General features: G+C 38.8%; 1 protein-coding gene across 1 annotated transcript in view; it reads left to right on the top strand.

Annotated features, from left to right (window-relative positions):
- Positions 1-12,660, top strand: part of LOC306770412 (major histocompatibility complex class I-related gene protein-like) — a gene marked incomplete at both ends in the record, with an annotated part of 60,927 nt that overhangs the window by 11,702 nt on the left and 36,565 nt on the right. Inside the window, 4 exons of the mRNA XM_079259272.1 lie at positions 5,605-5,725; positions 6,958-7,001; positions 7,454-7,555; positions 7,969-8,072. Coding sequence (XP_079115398.1) covers positions 5,605-5,725; positions 6,958-7,001; positions 7,454-7,555; positions 7,969-8,072 — 371 coding nt within the window. The remainder of the gene's footprint in view (positions 1-5,604; positions 5,726-6,957; positions 7,002-7,453; positions 7,556-7,968; positions 8,073-12,660) is intronic.

Below are 12,660 nucleotides of genomic sequence, written 5' to 3'. Positions count from 1 at the left end.
ATAATCCCATGATCAAACTTCACACTTTGCACAATGCAGTCAAACAGGTCCCGTTGTCCTGGCAACTGCCAAAAGCCAGACTCACCTGTCAGAGTGCCAGATGGAGAAGTGTGATTTGTCAATCCAGAGAACATGTTTCCTCTAGAGTCCAGTGGTGGCGTGTTTCTCACCACTGCATCCGACGCTTTGCATTGGTCTTGATGATTGGCTCAGATGCAGGAGATCAGTCATGGAAACCCAACCACCATGCTGTCTGTTGCAGAGCTTAGCGCCTCGCTGTTTTCAACATCTTCAGCTTTGATCAAATACTGCTGACAGTTGAGAGTGGAGTATTTAGTAGAGGAAATTTAATATTATATATTTGTTTCTATTCTTATATAAAACTTACTAGGACTTCTTATATTGCAGTGCAGCAGCTAATGTTTGCAGAATGATTATTTCTATATAAACATGAATTATTTTCTTAGCTTCTTTAATCAACCATAAACTTACTAAAATCCACTGGAGTAATTATTTTGAAGTGATTTACTGACTCCATTTAAATGGATGAATTTGATATCTTTGGAAAAAATCTTTGTACGTTAGAGGATTTAAAAAAAAAAAAAAAAAAAAATACTGGTTCATATTCAGTGTTGTTTTGGAAGTCTTATTTCATTTTTTTTTTCCATTTGACCTGTCTTTGTCTCTGAGCTCCATCACATTTCCCTTCATTTACACAAACCGTATGGGTTCAATTTGTCAGCTGTGTAATTTCCTAGTTTTGTCTTAGTCCGGTTATCAGCCACTTTGACACCTATGTAAACAAGTAAATTCTTAAACCTTGTCGGTAATGTGTTTATGGAAATATCCTGCAGACCCACATTCAGGCAAGACTTCAGAGACGGAGAATTAAGTCTTTAATTAAGTTACTCAAAAACCAACAGGAGACAAACTGCTGGTAGACAGTCCATAAAAAGATGTTAGACACTTGTCATAGAGGCCAACAGCCAACAAAGATTGGGAAAATTTGTGAATCTGATCATGTACACAACTAAGTATTCACATATATAAATAAGGATAAATAAGCTGTATGTGTGGCAATAAGTAATAAAAACCCAGATGTGAAACAATTTATAAGTTGACAAAGTTCAAACTAGATTTGTATCATATGAATTTGATTCTGAAATCTACTGACCTCCAAAAGAATGAAAGGAAAAAGTTTATCTTGTCGCCAATATTACCATTCACTGGAAGCGTCTTCTTGTGATGTAAACACAGTAGTTTCAGGGCAAGTTTTCCTGTTTTGGGGTTTTTTCGGGGGGGATCATATCAAGGAAGGCTTTAAGAAATCCTTAAATCACTACGGCTGTCAATGATCAGCTGATCAGCTTTCCTGTCTTCTTTATCTTTCAGCTCGTGCTGAGGAGGAAACAAGCAAAATATTAGCCTCTTTCAGTTACATAGCCTTTGTTTATGTTTATATTATTTTCACCCTTAGCTGAGGTTCACTGGTGAGTTATAAAATCTGCTGATGGTAATGTAGCCAAATGGATCAGTTTCAGACAAGGGGGTGTCTTCTCTAAAACATTGGTGCTGTGCAGATTTTGGATATGAAATGAAATTAAATAAAAAATACTTTATTAATCCCCAAAGGTAAATTCAATATTGTAGTATATAATAATTAATTTGAGGAGGTCTTGTTCTGGAGGCTGCTGGCAGGAATGATCTTCTGTATCTTTCAGTCTTGCATCGGACCTGAAGAAGCCTCTCACTGAACACACTTTGTTGTTTCATCACGGTGTTGTGGAGAGGGTGTGAAGAATCCTCCATCATCTTCATCAGCTTGTGCAGCATTCTTCTTTGGACAATCAGCTCCAGCGGCTCCAGAGTTACTCCAAGCACAGAAGCAGCTTTCTTGATCAGTTTGTTGATTCTCTTCAAGTCTCTGGTTCTGATGCTACTACCCCAGCAGATGCTGCAAAGCTGACTGCACTCTCCACAACAGACTTATAGAAGATATGCAACATCTTGGTGCAGACGTTAAACCATCTCAGCTTCCTTAAGAAGTATAGTCTGCTCTGACCTTTCTTGTAGATGTAGTCAGTGTTGCATTTCCAGTCCAGTTTGTTGTCCAGCTGAACTCCAAGATACTTGTATTCCTCCTCCACCTCCACCTCCTCTCCCAGGATGGAAAGAGTGCTTTGTTTATTCTTGTTCCTCCTGAAGTCAACAATCAAAAGTCAACAATTTGTTTTGCTGGCATTTAATATAAGATTATTGTCACCGCACCATTTAACAAACTGACTGACCAGTTCTCTGTACTCTGCAGTTGTGGGGTGTATCAGGGATGGACAAGAAGCAGAGTCATCAGAGTATCTCTGCAGATGACAGAACTCAGAGTTGTACTGGAAGTCTGAGGTGTACAGAGTGAAGAGGAATGGCCAGAGTACAGTTCCTTGTGGTGCACCAGTGCTGCTGACCTCCATCTCAGACACACAACCTTTCAGTCTCACAAACTGTGGTCTGTTTGTGAGGTAGTCATAGATCCAGGTGGTTGTGGAGGTATACCTGGAATTTATGGAGCTTCTCATAACAAAGCAGGCTGAATGGTATTAAAAGCACTTGAGAAATGAAAGAACATGACCCTCAGAGTGCTGCCTGAATGGTCCAGATGAGAGTGTGCTCTCTGGAGCAGGTATATGATGGCATCTTCAACCCCAAGTCCATTACGATATGCAAACTGTAATGGGTCCTGAAAGGTGTTTACTTGCTTGTTGAGGTGAGCCAGTAAGAGTCTCTCCAGGACTTTCATGATGTGAGATGTCAGGACAACTGGTCTGTAGTCACTTGGTTCAGCTGGTTGTGTTTTTTTAGGCACTGGAACAAGGCAGGAGGTTTTCCACAGCACTGGGACTCAGTCTCAGACTGGTGTTGAAAAGGTGCTGGAGAATCGGACATAGTTGTTTTGAGCAGGTCTTGAGAACTCTGGGACTGACCCCATCTGGACCTGCAGCCTTGTTTGGTTCAGTTTCTCAAGTTGCTTCATAACCTGATTGCAGGAGACAAACAAGGTGGAGGTCTCAGGATGTCCTGATGTGGAGAGAGATGAAGCTGTGTTCTGGTCCATGACTGAGCTGCAGGGTGACAGATTGGAGGCGTGACAGGAAAGCAGTGGGCTTATGGCGGGTGTGTGGTGTGTAGGGGGTGAACTGAACCTGTTGAAGAATATGTTCAGCTCATTAACTCTGTCCAGACCTCCATCAGGCTGGTCCCCCTTTAACTTGAAGCCGGTAATATGTGTGTTGAAGCAGGGATACATTGAAAACCTGCAGGATTTCATCCTGCATGGTATGTTAAATAGCCCTGATGTAGAACAACTTAGTGAACGCTGCCTTCACTGACATTTGTGACATCTGAAGTTTACCTAAGTGAAGTTTAGCTTACGCTTAATATTGGTGGCAATTTATTACCTCCAATCATGCCTTTTTGCAGATGCAGGGTGCAGAGCCACTCCTCCCAACCCCACCACACACACAAACACACACACACACAATTGTTTGAAATGCTAGCTATAATACTTCCACTTTGTAAATAGTTTTTAGTTCTTCAAGTGATAAATAAAATCTTTTTTTTTTTTTTTTTTTTTTTTTTTTTTACGTGACAGATTGTGTTATATGAACTGGTGTATTTTAGACTTTAGCAGTAGACATGCAAAAGCCAGCTCCTTTTTTTTTAAAATACCAAGACAGAAAGAGAAAGGTGCAAATAACACCGCTTACACGGTAAAAAAAAAAAAAAGTGCTCAGTCCATGTGGGAAAACTCACTGAAGAAGCTCAAGTAATAAACCTTTAATTTTAGTGGAAAAATAGTTGTAAAAATAGTATGGTATGTCAGTACAAGCTGGACACACCTCAAATATTTAAAAAATGTAAACAAAAGGAGGAAACGTGTAAAATAACAAACTTCACCTGAGTCTATTTTCGTCAAGCTGTCCAGACAACATGAGGCTGATGATCCTTCTTCTTATCCTCTGTCACACTGCATCTACAGGTAAGATTGTAATATAAACTCAAGAAAAAAGAGAGCTTTATTTGAATCCATACGTTGTTCCAAATAATGGGAAAATTTTGAGGTTATTCATAGTTTTGATTTCAAGAAAAATAATGACATGCATGAAAATAGCTGGGTGTGTACTACTTAGTTCACAGTTCACTAGTACAATAGTAAGGATTATTATGATTATGTGTTTAATATCTTTATAACATTGTATATATTCTATTTGGTATGTGGAAAGTCAAATGAAGTGCATTTAAATGACAGCAGTTGCTTGTAAATTACAGAGAAACACAGTCTGAAGTTTTACGTGATGATATCGTCTGGAGTCCCAAAAGTCCCGAGTTATGTGGCAATGGAAGCCATTGATGGAGTCCTAATGGGATACTATGACAGCAGCATGGAAACAGCAGTACCAAAAGAAGATTGGGTGAGAAAAGTTACCAAAAATGATCCAGAAATGTGGGAAATGCAGGTGCAGTACTGCAAACAATATGAGCAGATCTTCAGAGCCGAATCATCAAATTTCATTCATCGCTCAAATCGAACTGAAGGTATGATACGGACATCCATCCATCCATCCATCCATCTATCCATTCATGTTCAGACATCCGGGGTTCATATTTTATCTATCTATCTATCCAGTTTTGTTTGCTTTCTTCTCTGTAATTAATGTATTGTTTCAGTTGGGGGTGATTCCTCGTTTCTTGGTTGACCTTCTAATTTTCCTTTTTTAGCTGTTTTTGAGACAAAAAGAACAAAAAACACCTTTTAGATCTAAATCCTAATTAAACAAAATACACTGCCTATCCTAAGCTGTAATGTGTCTGCAGAATTTCAACTAAGGTCTTAAAAACCATAGAAGAACAAGCATCAGGATGAGTAAATTAATCATTTTACCACCCTTAGCTTCACTAGAAAGTAGTTGGTGATAAGTGAGCATGTTAAAATATCTTGTGTATCTTTTATACTTGTAATATGATTCTGATAATCATATGCGTAAAAATGCAATGGCAATGTGTTGAAGCCATACTACATAATGGTCTCAGTGAGACGCCTCCTAACGAGGTTACTTCAGCATTCATCTGCATCCCATCTCTTCTCTGAGATCCTTTAGCCAGTAGAAGTCAGTTCAATGTTAAGTCTTGCTGTATCTCTTACACTGTCCCTTTCTTGCTTTCTTTTGTTCGCTTTTTTCATTCATGTCCTCTTAAGATCAGTCTGGTGCAGGTTCAAAACAGTCACGGCGTTGATATCCAGCGACTAGCATGTGACATGGTACCGTAAAGCAAAATACTGCTGTAAAATGCTGCAACATCACTTGAAAGAAAATTTGTGAGATCTGTGACGTTGCTGGGCAACAACAGCCCCAGAAATGAATAGAATAAATCTTCCTTTACCATCAAAACAGGTTAAACACACATTTTTAAGGTCAGAAAGTTAAGTGTTGCTAGTTGAAAGTAGTTTTTATGTTACACTGTTTTAGCAACATTCCCGGTTAAATCAAAACGAAATTTGCAATCCCCCTGTATACATTCAAGGCTACCCACTATCTCACTTTTCTCTCTCAGGTGTCATCATCCAGCAGCTCATGGGCTGTGAATGGGATGATGTAACTGAAGAACCTGGTGGGTTTAAACAGTATGGCTACAACGGAGAGGACTTCCTTGCCCTCAATATGGATACAGAGATGTGGGTCACTTCAAACCCACAAGCTGAAATCTCCAGGCAGGAGTGGAACAAAAATAAAGACAACTGCAGATTCTGGAAGAATTTTCTTGTCATGGTTTGTCCTTTATGGTTGAAGACTTATTTAAACTATGGGAAAAGCTCATTGCACAGAAGAGGTAAGCTCAAATGAGATTATGCTTTTACCACTTCTCTTTTTAAATGACATAACCTCACTATTACTGGGTAAATTACATTAAGATGCAGATTTTTAAACCGAATTTCACTCCTGTAGTTTTTTTTTTTGTTACAAATATTATTTATCATCTTTTCCCTTTTCTGCTGTGTCCTTCTCTCCACTGCACCTTGCTCCATTTCTCTTTCACTTTCAAATAGCAAGGATTAGGTGTTAAAGATATATGATGAGGGGTTTGAATTAATGTGCATGGCTTGATACTTCAGCCTAAATCAAGTTTTTTTAAAAGTGCAAAGTCTTTGAGTTTGTGGATTTCATTGGTTGCTAGTTGACCATGCGACATTGTCACTACTCTAATGCAAGCGGCAACCTCCGGCGGTTAAAAGTGAAGCCTATGCGGAAGTGCATAAAACTCCAGTTCCCCCTTCATCCAGTAGGGTGGCCGCAAAACAGAGCAAATCCCCATAGACTCCCATGTTAATAAGGCCAAATTCACGGCAGAAATAAACATGTTTACAGCCTGGTTCAAAAATCCATTTTCAGTTTATAGGTCAAGTTTACCTTCATGACAACTGTGGGGGGAGTGAATTTTTTTCTAACTCACCCGTTTAAAAGTAATTTAAATGTCCGAGTTCGGCATATTTAGGGGCGTGTCCTTTTGATTGACAGGCACTGATTTCTGTCTTCAAGTCAGAAGAACGTAGAACAACCATGGTTTTTAGCCGGTTAATAACGTGACTTAGATTTAGCCCGGTTACCTCCGTTAGCTGGTTAGCTCCTATTATCTCCGGGTTAGCTCGGTTAGCTCTTAGCTACAGAAAGCTCGGAGTTCGCTCGATGTCAATCATCCACCATGACGCTCACAGCTCCCCTCTCAGCTCCACCTCTTTGCCCATATTTGTATTTTCCGGGCGAGACGCTGCCAACATGACGACTGTAGGAACCGCCCACCGAGCTTCAATTCAGCTCTTCAGAAACCTCCGGGTGACGTCACAGAGACGTCCATCTTTTTATGTACAGTCATTGCTTTAATGTAACCACATGTACCCTGTCTTTCCAGATCTTCCCACAGTGTCTCTCCTCCAGAGGAGTCCATCCTCTCCAGTGAGTTGCCATGCAACAGGTTTCTACCCTGACAAAGCCATGATGTTCTGGAGAAGGAATGGAGAGGAGTTTCATGAAGGTGTGGAACATGGAGAGAGCCTCCAGAACCACGACGGATCCTATCAGATGACTGTTGATCTGAATGTTTCATCTGTCACACCTGAAGACTGGTGGAGGTTTGACTGTGTGTTTCAGCTCTCTGGTGTCAAATATGACATCATCATTCAACTAGATCAAGCAGAGATTAGAAGCAACTGGGGAAAACCTCAAAATAAAAATAACAAAGGTAAGGTATGAAACTTCCTCATTGTAAGAAGGGCCTTTTAAATGAGTTTTTTCCCTTCCGAAATTCAATCAGTTAATGTTTTGAAGACATATGAGGTCGTTTTAAACTACTCTCGCCTGCATGCTTCAAACACTTAACCATTGACCTTTATCTTGTTTTTATGCAGCAGAACCGTCCAACATGAAAGCCTCCATCATTGCTGCAGTGGTTGTTTTGGTTTTTATCATCCTTGGTGCTGCTGGATTTTCTGTTCATAAAATCAAGAAAAGTAAGAAACTTTAAGAAAGATCAACTAAATAAAGTTTTAAAAAATGATAAATATAACTTGATTTTTTTCTTTGCCCACTGATTTGGCTTTGATTTTATTGATTAATACACTAAAGAAGATATATGCATTTGCATGTAGTTCTACTTATACCGTTGTCTGGGTGAATACTTGCTTCTGATGGGCTGCAGGGTGTCTGTTAAAATTTTTGTAGGACGCTTGTATAAAAATTTCAGGTCAAATAGCCTGATTACCCTAAATTATTGCACTGACTTAAATGCTAGAAGGTAACCATAGCAACAGAAACTCAGAACATACATTATTTCAGTTTATAACAGCAGCAAGACGGTAGACAAAACATTTTTGTGATTTTATAGTTTCCTTTAACCTAATTGCTGAATTCGACCATTTTGCAGACTGTGATACAGCAGAAGAGAAAGAGAGAGGAGAATTTAAGGAGGACATGAGACTCAAGGGGGTAAAGCTGGATGAATTGAACAACTTAAAAGACAAGGATGAGGTAAACACAAAGAAAACCACAAAATGGGCAGTAAATACCAACATTAACATAAAAATAATTTAGTATTTCTTTTGTAAGTGACCATGATACAAGGGGGTTAATTCCCTTCGACGTGTCCATTATCAGAAATGAATGGAAGATGTGGAGAAGAGTGCTCTATCGTCCGTTCATTTCTAATAATGGTCACCTCATCGGGCATTATCCTTAACTTACAATCTCTCAATGATTATTTGTCTAACAAAATATTTTTCCATTCACAGCTGCTGTAGTTGTATGAGCAACTGAATCCAGAGACCAAATCAACATACACATCCTGCACACAGTGAAATGGCAAACTCATGTCTTCGGTTAGGAGCAGAAGATTTCATTCTTATTCACACCTTCTGGAATTGTTTTACCACTTTTTCTTCTAGATCCAGTTAGAAATTTAAGTTACAAAGCAACGAAAATGGCCAGACTCTGTGGTGGATGAAAGACATCATGGTATACTCATGGTATACAGAAGAAAAAACTCCATTTAAAATGTTTTTCATGTAGATTTGTTTAACTTCAGTCAGAGGATATCAGTGTCCCAAACACGTCGTAACTCCCAGACCTGAGCAGTGATGAATTGTGTAGTGTAATGAACTCTGTACCTCTAACTTCTCAAACCACTCTATTGTAGAACTATTAATGTGCATAATGTGCAGAACATATCAGTAAAGTTATGTAATCTTTTACAGCAATGTTTCTAAGTCCTGATCCTCAAGACCCATAGGCCTTCATACTTTAGATGTAACCCTACTTAAACATACCTGAATGAAAATATGGCTTGTTAACAAACTGGCAAAGAACTTATTGAGAGAGTTTATTCATCTGAATCAGGCGTGTTGAAGTATGAACACATCTAAGACATGTAGTGCAGTGGTCCTGGGATCTGGATTGAGAAATACTGATTTAAAGTGTATATAAAATTGCCACCACTCAGTATGTCTCTTTATTTTAAGCAATAAGAAATTATGCTTAACCTTTGGAAATAAGGGTCAACTACTTCTGAATATTTTCCAATGAAAGGTTTAATATAAAGCACAGAGAGAGACATTTTTTACATGCTGTTTCTGTTGGTATCTAATTGCTTAAAGAAAAGTTGTTTTTATGCTCTCAGAATGAGCCATTAACATCTACTTGTTGTGGGTCTAATGTTGACCATCTACATCAGAGGTAGCCAAATCTGGCATTTAAGAGTCACAGTACTGCATGTGTTGGGAGTATCTCTGCTGCAAAACAGCTGGTGCACATCAGACTTAATTAGCAGATTTGTGCAGAGCCTGAAATCAAACACTGCACAAGTTTAATTACCCATTGATTTGAGTCAGGCATGCAGCAGCACGGAAACTAACACATGCTGGACTGCAGCTCTCAAGGACCGGAGTTGGCCAGCCCTGGTCTACATGTAGGCAGCTGCCATATTTGTGCCACCAAGTGTTGGTTTTATCTGTTTTTCTTACTTTTTAATAAATTATCTCACTCACAAAGCCTGATTTACTTGGAAGGTTCCTGACTCATCCTTTCATAAAAGGTACTTGGGGGACTTTGTGCCTAAAGACACACAGAATGTATCAAAAACACTTCCTCCGCCATGGAAAAGGTGAGTTCTGATCCGTGTTGAAACTGAAACTGTTTTGTGAAGAGCATAGACCTGCTAAATGATACATTTATAAACTTTGGATACACAAATTTACTTCAACGTGAGACCTTGTTAAACCTCCAGTATTTGATAAGTCTTACTTTATTAAGGACTTGCTTTGCTGAAAGTGGGAACTCTTCTGGGTTAAATTGGGGTTAGAATCTAGGACTCGGGTCAGGGGTGTCCAACTTTGGTCTTCAGGGGGCGATGTCCTGCAGGTTTTTTTTTTTTTAACTTATCCCTGTTCCAATGGACCTGGCTCCCATTAAATCGATCAAATCTCCAATGAAGTTCCGCACAATGATGGATTCATTTAAGTCAAGTGTTTTGGAGCAGGGATACAAGGAAAACCTGCAGGATTGTGGACCTTGAGGACCGGCGCTGGACACCCCTGGTCTAGGTTCTGATATTCATATGTACTGCCTGCCTAAAAGGAAGTTCCTAAGTTTAGCTAAGAAAACCGATGGGAGTCTCCTATTGGATAGTTTCTGCATGATTATGTTTTAGCTGGCAAGTTATTAAACCCTAGTTGATGCATTGAGTAGCTTCCCATTTTTATCTCAACGGCCAAAACAAAAGAGGGAAATGATAAATGTGGTCCTATTTATAAAACCAAGATTGACATGTTTTTTTTAGGTTTGTATCTTACAAGGAAGCAAAACTAAAAACCAGATGGTCAAGTTTATTTTCAGAAAGACGTCTGCAACATACGTAAGCTGAGAGCGGCCTTGATCACATCTTTTTCCTTAACCCAGAAAAAACAAACTTTGTGTTCTCAAGATGATTGATTACTCAAATGCAGGGTCATGAGGATACTGAAGCTGTTCCTTGTCCATCACAGAACTGACACAGACTGTCATTATTAAACAGATATGGGATGCTGATGAAGATTATATCAAGGAGAATAAGAATATCTACATGCTGAGTTGCCCAAAGTGGCTAAGTGGGTTGTTGCCATTTGCCAAAATGTCTAAAAAGAAAATCTGTAGACTCCCATGTTTTGATACTTGTACAAAATGTGTATGTTTCATTTTTTAAAACAAAAAGGAAAACTTTCTGAACTTTGTACTTGAGTAAGTTAAAATTCAGAGTCCCTGTGATAGCAGTATTACGGAAGCCAAAGATGAATAGAAATGTTTGACTGTTACATGCATTCATCTCCAGTAGACTTGACTACTGGAATGGTCTTTGAACAGGACTCCCTAAAGACCTTTAAACATCAGCAGCCCATCCAGATGCTGCTGCTCGAGCTTTGACTAGGACTAAGAGACACAATAGATTATAATAACCCATCGATTTGTTTACAAATCCCAGAATAGTTTTGACCCAGAATACATGTAAGATATGTTCAGAGAACATAAACCATATAAAGACTCAGGTCAGCTAGTCCAGACCAGAGAGCAGACTAAACATGGAGAAGCAGCATTCAGCTGTTATGGTGCAAACACGTGGAACGAACTGTCAGTGGAGATAAAACTCACACCATATGTAGAGACTTTTAAATCCAGGTTAAAAACATTTCTTATTCTCAATGGTAACTTTTAACTGATCTTGCTTTTAATTATTTCAGTTTATGATTTTAATGCAGTTTTGCCTTTTTATTGCTGCCTTTTATGCTTCTTAACAATGTCCATAATGCGTTTAATGTTTGATGTCACTTGTTTTGTACATGATGTGCTGTACAAGTAAACTTACTTTGCCTTAAATTTACAGTGTATGAAATGATAAAGCACCAGCAGTACTTCAGCACAGGTAGTGCTAAGGTGGTTGGTGGATTCCCAAATCAATTTCTGCTTTGTGCCCCACAAAGGCTCAGGCCAGCCCTGAGCTCATTCATACTATGCTTTCATTAATCAATATTTTCCTGGATCTTTGCCTTTTCTCACTTCACTTCTTTCCAGATTGGTAGTGATGTCATGTATCTCCTCCAGTCTTCAGGTTTGAATGATGACATGTCATAATCAACACACATCTGGAATGAAACCAACAGGAATAACATGGAAATCAGAATGAAAATGTTTAAGGTTTCCTTGATTTTTAGCTTTAGTGCTCAAAATCTGCTTGTTCATGTTTAAATGTTTAAGAAATGCATAATTTATTTGTTAAACCAAGATAGCTGGTCATGCAAGTCATTGAAAAATGCCCTGTTAAACAAAAGAGCTGATATAGTATCAACTTAAATCAAAGTGAGTCTTATGTTAGGGCATAAGTATGCAGGCTTAAGTGGAGTGTGTAGAAAAGCAGATCTCATTGTGCAACGTACAGATTATATGCGCTTTTCATATTTAATATCTTAGATTTTCACTATATACTTTTATGTAAAGTGAAGATCAGGTGGATCAACCTGTCTACATGAAAAGTTATTGTCTGAAAAAGTGGATAAATAAATGATTCTCTTCAATTTTGCAATACACAACCCATTTTCTTATTTTATTTTTGTTTAATGGAGGAGTAGAGCCACAAGAGTTACCCCATAATTATTGCAGTGGTTTTCCATCCACTTGTCTTCATGACTGTTGCAGGAAATGTGGCTTCCAAAAAGAAGAAAGAGGAGAACGAGAAATTGTAAGAATTATCTGCTTAAAAAACATGTTCTGTACTTTGAGTCAATGCAACTACAAAATTAAGGCCAATCATGATGGGAGTAATATGAGCTGTTGCAGCGTAGTGGTAAAATGAATTGCCTTTTATTCAGAAGGGTTCAATTCCAGCTGCTGGATCTTGATAAATTGTGTCAGATAGTTGTATTTCTTCTAGGCAGCTGTAGCTCAGGAGATGCTTGCCTCAGGAGGAAGAGCAGTCGGCTTGCAACTGGAAAGTTGGGAGTTTGATTCCAGGCTTCCCCTGACTGTGCCGAAGTGTCCTAGGGCAAGACACAGAACCTAAGTTGCCCCTCAATGCCTATCGGGCTATGAAGTGTGT

This window comes from Telmatherina bonti (assembly GCF_933228915.1).
Source record: "Telmatherina bonti genome assembly, chromosome: 19".
NCBI classification, from domain to species: domain Eukaryota; kingdom Metazoa; phylum Chordata; class Actinopteri; order Atheriniformes; family Telmatherinidae; genus Telmatherina; species Telmatherina bonti.
Note: the sequence above shows the minus strand (reverse complement) of the source record. Positions and strands in the feature narration are given on the sequence as shown.